The 6,000-nt window shown below is 49.2% G+C and overlaps 1 protein-coding gene across 3 annotated transcripts in view; it reads left to right on the top strand.

Moving 5' to 3' along the window:
- The first annotated feature begins 2,005 nt into the window (after positions 1–2,005).
- Positions 2,006–6,000, top strand: part of kcnd3 (potassium voltage-gated channel, Shal-related subfamily, member 3) — a 374,364-nt gene continuing 370,369 nt past the window's right edge. For 2 of the 3 annotated variants that reach the window (XM_048552842.2, XM_048552840.2), the window contains exons 1-2: positions 2,006–2,461; positions 3,288–4,574. In XM_048552842.2, the coding sequence (XP_048408799.1) occupies positions 3,463–4,574 (1,112 nt within the window). In that variant the 5' untranslated portion in view covers positions 2,006–2,461; positions 3,288–3,462. The remainder of the gene's footprint in view (positions 2,462–3,287; positions 4,575–6,000) is intronic. The other variant, XM_048552841.2, reaches the window with a different exon arrangement.

Raw genomic sequence — 6,000 nt, 5'->3', positions numbered from 1 at the left:
TAAATAATCGGTTGTGAACAATTCTTTGGCCATCTTTAAAATTTGCTCTCCCAGAAATAGGAGTTCATTCAGCCCTTCGAGTCTGCTCTGCTGTTCAATATGAACATGGCTGATCATCTAACTCAGCCCCCTGTTTGCGCTTTCATCCCATAATCTTTGATCCCTTTAGCCCTAAGCACAATATCTAAATCCTTGAAAACATTCAATGTTTTGGCCTCAACCACTTTCTGTGGCAAAGAATTCCACAGGCTCCGCACTCTCCGAGTGAAGAAATTCCTCCTCATCTCAATCTTACCTGGCCCACCCCATATACTTAGGCTGTGACCCCTCGTTCTGGATATCCTGGTCATCAATAACATCCCTCCAGCACTAAACCTGTCTCGTGTCAGAAGCAACTTTCCATGAGATCCTTCCTCAGAGTTCTAAATCCAGTGGATGAAGCTCTAAGCGATCCAGTCTCCCTGTACGTTTCAATCTTTTAACAAATCAGTATCTCCTTTCCATTCACTTCCAATCGATTGCCTGCTTGTTCATGAGTTTGGAAACCACAGGGAAGTTTGAAAAATGAGAAGGTGAGGTAGAACATCACAGAGAAAGCGGGCTGACTAAGTTCGGGATTGTCATTTAGCATTGGGGAGAGCTCGGCTGCAGTTTTTGAATGGAGGCTGCGCCATCTAGCTATGTGAAAGGAACCACTCACAACCCATTCGTCACAATAAAAAAAAGTTAGTTAACTCAACTCAGCAACACATTATAGTCCCTGTAGCACCTGCCAAACAAAATCAAAATAGCCCGCTTTTGGAACGACTCCAGCCCGGCCGCTAATGTTCAGCATTTGATATTGACAAGACACGGAAAGAGAAAGGGAAACACTGAGATCTCTAAACAGCTGATTGTGGGGAGTTTTTTCTGCGCTGCAACCCGTCCCCTGCTCCCAACACTTTGCCAATTTATTTCAGATTTTCAAAATTCCTCTTAGGCTTAATCCCCAGGTTTAATCGTCCGTTATGTGTCGTTTTGCTTTGCCCTAGGAAAGTTTTTTTTTCTTACGCTACTTAGGACAACATTAAACACACACACCACAGCTGTAGGAAAACTGAACTGATGATTCTGGAAGCAGTGTGTCAAGAGAGAACTCAGTGGTGAAGTTTCCTGTGCCCTCTATGATACCTGCTTGAGTTTTTTTATTGCAATCCCCCCCCCCCCCCCGACACAGGCCAGAAACATTGCACCTCACAAATTAATACGTGCCCACCCCACTTCACACGCACGCATAGTGGTTGGAGGCCTGGATGGTCTCTGAGGGACAGTGTTCGCAGTCAATAGCACAATGGGGAGAGGTCCTGCACTGGGTCGGACTGGAGGTAACGACAGCGAGCCGCTGTGTATTTAACCCAGCATCTCCCAGCGCGGACAGCAACGCTTTCTTTCTACAAGTGTGAGACACGTGCCAATAAATAGTTTGCCCGCATGGAGTGCCTTCAGAAACTGGTGGCGGTCTTTCGCCTCTGAATCGTTCTGGGGGCCAATTTAGTGCGCCCCCCCCCCACCACCCCAGACCCATGCAAACCTCCCATGAGCAGCACCCAGAAATGGCCAGCCAGCTGCGTCATGGCTAACTGGGAGTCCCCGGACCCAGTGAAGGTCAGTTTAAACCTCTGTCTCTGCTCCCCCACCTCCACCCCCTCCCAACTTTCCATATTCCCCGGGGCGCCGTGCTGTTGCATCTTCCCACTGAACCTTGCTTTATTTGAGAGTTAGCCCATGAGCAAGCCTAGCGTCTCTAGGTTCCTCTGGAGACAATACGACGTGCAGGGGGTGGGGGTGTTGGCGCGGGGGTGGGGGGGGGGTGTGCACGGGATTGATTCTACGCCCAGCAATCAGGTAACATGTTGTGCTTTGTAAAGTCTGGATCTCTCCCCCGCCCTCTCTCTCTGTCTCTGTCATAGTACCTCTTCAGGTTCAGAAACACCGCCAGTGCCCACAGACTGTGTGTGTGTGTGTGTGTGTGTGTGTGTGTGTGAGAGAGAGAGAGAGAGAGAGCGAGAGCACTGTTCATCATCATCTGAGCTGAGACATGCCATCACCAACCCGACCCGCCTATTGTACCCACTTCCATTTATAGTAGGCAGACACAGAGACGGAGAGAGACAGAGGGAAAGGCAATAAGTCAAACATATGCAAACACTAACAACAAAAGGTGAAAGCTGGTTCCCGAAGCCCTCCGAGAGAGAAGCCGGGGGGTGCATTGAGCTAAGAGCAGCCACACAGAGAGAGCCCTCAGACTTCCCAATCTCTACTCGCCTCCTTCGTTACTGCGGGATTTACCTGCCGCTTTCAGCAGGAGGCCGTTCCATTTTTGTTGTTGTTGGTGTTGTTGTTTTCGGATTCTTTCTCTCCTTTGGAATAAGAATTGTCCTGGTCAGCAGGAGCGGGGAGCCTCGCTGCTGCTGTTGCTGAGGTAAGCTGCTGGGTATCCGGACCGGGAGGGAGGGAGGGAAGTTGGGTGGTCGGGGTGGGGGGTGTGGGTATGGGGGGTGTCGGCTAGAATAAGATGCTCCTCTCCAAACTTTCTCACTTCCCTGTCACAGGGACCCTGCTGTAAGTTTAAACTTGCCTTGCGGATTTAATTCAAATGCCTAAGTAGAGCAGTTGCTACACAGCCATGTTGCCCCCTTCCCTAAGTCTGACGGGCTTTTTCTCATATTGTTGAAAGTGATTTTTTTTATTGAGAGAATGTATTTGTCTGGTTGAAAATACTCCCAGAGTCGGATATTCTCTATCACTTTCCCATTCAGTTTATTCTCTCATCAACGGGATGTCCGTCCTTCAAATACAGCAGAGCTGAGAGTGGGACAGAAAAACAGACGCCAGCCCTTCAGAGAATAGAATATCTCCCTCTCTCTCCCTTCATCTCTCTCACACTCCTACCCCCTCCCTTTCCCACTCCTCTCTCCCTCTCCCACCCACTCCCTCTCCCTCCCTCTCTTCCCTCTCTTCCCTCTCCTACTCCCTCCTTCTCCCTCCCTCTCCAACTCCACTCCCACTCCCTCCTTCTCCTACTCCCTATTCCACTCCTCCCTCTCCCACTCCCTTTCTTTCGTCCCTCTCCCTCTCCCAGTCCCTCCCTTTCCCTCCCTCTCCCTCAATACATTCCCCAGCAATAGGGATGAGAGTCACCTGCACCATTTACTGGGAACCTGTTTGCCAGCTGAGTGGGGGTCTGTAATGATTGTGGGCTGGTTTATGAATTTTTTTTATTCCAGTTTATCTACTGTTTCTACCAGGCAGGAGGACTCCTGAAACAAGTGAGAGTTGGACACAGTGACAATGCCTGAGTGAGATGTACTGGTGAACACTAGTCCCCTCTCCTGGAAACCACTCTCTGCTTTTCCCTTGCAGATGTCGCCGAGCACCCAGAGAAGGTGCTGCCCTCTGTAGCCACCCCAGTCCGGACTAGCCATGGCAGCCGGGGTCGCGGCCTGGCTGCCCTTTGCCCGGGCTGCTGCCATAGGATGGATGCCAGTGGCCAACTGCCCCATGCCCCTTGCCCCAGGAGACAAGAATAAGAAACAGGATGAACTCATCATCCTCAATGTGAGTGGCAGGCGCTTCCAAACATGGAAAAACACCCTGGAGAGATTCCCAGACACCTTACTGGGCAGCACAGAAAAGGAGTTCTTCTTCCATGAAGAAACTAAGGAATATTTCTTTGACCGGGACCCTGACATCTTCAGGAACGTGTTGAATTTTTACAGGACGGGCAAGTTGCACTACCCAAGGCATGAGTGCATCTCAGCCTATGATGAAGAGCTGGCCTTCTTTGGCATCATCCCGGAGATTATTGGAGACTGCTGTTATGAAGAGTACAAGGACCGGAAGAGGGAGAATGCTGAGAGATTGATGGATGATAGTGACTCAGAGAACAAAGCGGAGGGTAACCTTCCGTCCCGAACCTGCCGCCAGACCATGTGGAGAGCCTTTGAAAACCCTCACACCAGCACCTTAGCGTTAGTCTTCTATTATGTGACTGGCTTCTTCATTGCCGTGTCAGTGATCACCAATGTGGTGGAGACTGTGCCCTGCGGCATTGGCCCTGGCGATGACAAAGACCTGCCCTGCGGGGAGAGGTACGTGGTGGCTTTTTTCTGCCTGGACACGGCCTGCGTGATGATCTTCACGGTCGAATACCTCCTCCGGCTCTTCGCTGCCCCCAGCCGCTACCGGTTCATGAGGAGCGTGATGAGCATCATTGACGTGGTGGCCATCATGCCTTATTACATTGGCCTGGTGATGACCAACAACGAAGATGTGAGTGGAGCCTTTGTCACTCTGCGGGTGTTTCGCGTGTTCCGGATTTTCAAGTTTTCTCGCCATTCCCAAGGTCTGAGGATCCTCGGCTACACTTTGAAGAGCTGTGCCTCTGAACTCGGGTTCCTCCTCTTCTCGCTCACCATGGCCATCATCATTTTTGCTACTGTGATGTTCTATGCTGAAAAAGGGTCAACACACAGCAAGTTTACAAGTATTCCCGCCTCTTTCTGGTACACCATTGTCACCATGACAACACTGGGGTAAGTCTCAAGGTTTTTACTTTCTACACTCAACCCCACCCCCATCCCGTTATTCTGATAAAGAGGTCCCAAACTCTCCCTTTCTGTGTGCGAGGACTGGTTCGCTTGAAGACTTCAATAAAGCCATTAGCCAGAAAAGTGGATTTTTAACAAATACCGCGCCACCACCGCCCCCGCCCCCCAGACCGGCATTTGCTTTACAAAGTAATCTCAAATTAATATATGATAACATCGCCTTTATTATTTAATAGCAAAGGGCAAAGCGTTGAAAGTAGAAAAGGGATTAATTAAATATCGTTTCAGCTCCAGATTAGGCATTGAACTTTCATGATTTGACGAGCAGCCTGGACGTCTATAATTACATTCACGGAATTAACTCTGTTTAATCCCCTTTTCTAAGGAGTACCAGACATTGCCAACAGTTGCTACATTTCACACGGAGACAGAGAGGCAGCACCAGATATTAATTTTTGTCAGGCGGGGGAGGATGGGTGGGGGGGGGGGGCAGAAAGCTTAATTCGCAACCAGTGCGTGCAATGGAGTCTCATACAGTGGCAGACCCTGGATTGTACTCAACTGTGTGGTAGTTAACTGTCACTTTCCTTAGTTACTGCACGCTTCCACTACGAGGCAACAGATTAGACGCCATCCCTGGAGAGTCTTATTTATGTGAACACCAACTGCTGTAATTCATTTCCTCAAGAACGAATTTCAGTTGGGGGAAGGGAGCAGCATGATTTTCTGCTTTAGGAAATCGCTCTGCAACGTGCAGGAAAGCGACGCATTTTCGTTCATTGACTTGGTCTAAAGAAAGACAAGATTGTGTATATAATCTGAGCCATGTTTCTACAATAGGATTCACAAAACAAACGTGTTTCGTCAGACTTCCTGAGTTAATGACCTTAAGGTTTATTCGTTGGAGTAACAGCAAAGTTTCTTCAAGGGAACTTGCTAGGTGAGTGCTGTAGTGTTCAACGCTGATGAATGCCTCTGTCCATGGTGCTGAACTACAGCCTCCTCATTTCTCTATAAATTGCAGGTCGTTTGGGATATATGTGGAAGGGACGATTGTTCCAGCTTTTCATGCTGTCATTCTCGCCGTTTGCAACCTTTTCTTTGTTCACATGGTACTGCTAGATTGTAGAAAGATAATGTGACACTGCTTCCTATGTCTGCCAAGATTCAGGAGCTATCAGTCTGGCTTACGAGTCAAGAGGGCAATGCGTCCACCTCACATTCCGAAGCACATGATTCTGGACACAGTCAGCACTGGGGGAGTGCTGCACTGTCAGAGGGGCTGGTTTATGGACTTTAACCCTAGCTCTGCCTGTCCCCTCTGATTGGTATAAAAGAGGGCCGCTGTACTATTTATTTGAGAAGCTGAGCTTTAATGCCCACCATGCTGAGCAATGTTTACCCTCATCCA

Source organism: Stegostoma tigrinum, chromosome 21 (assembly GCF_030684315.1).
Source record: "Stegostoma tigrinum isolate sSteTig4 chromosome 21, sSteTig4.hap1, whole genome shotgun sequence".
Lineage (NCBI taxonomy): Eukaryota > Metazoa > Chordata > Chondrichthyes > Orectolobiformes > Stegostomatidae > Stegostoma > Stegostoma tigrinum.
The sequence above is the reverse complement of the archived record's forward strand: the minus strand, read 5'-3'. Positions and strand labels throughout refer to the sequence as shown.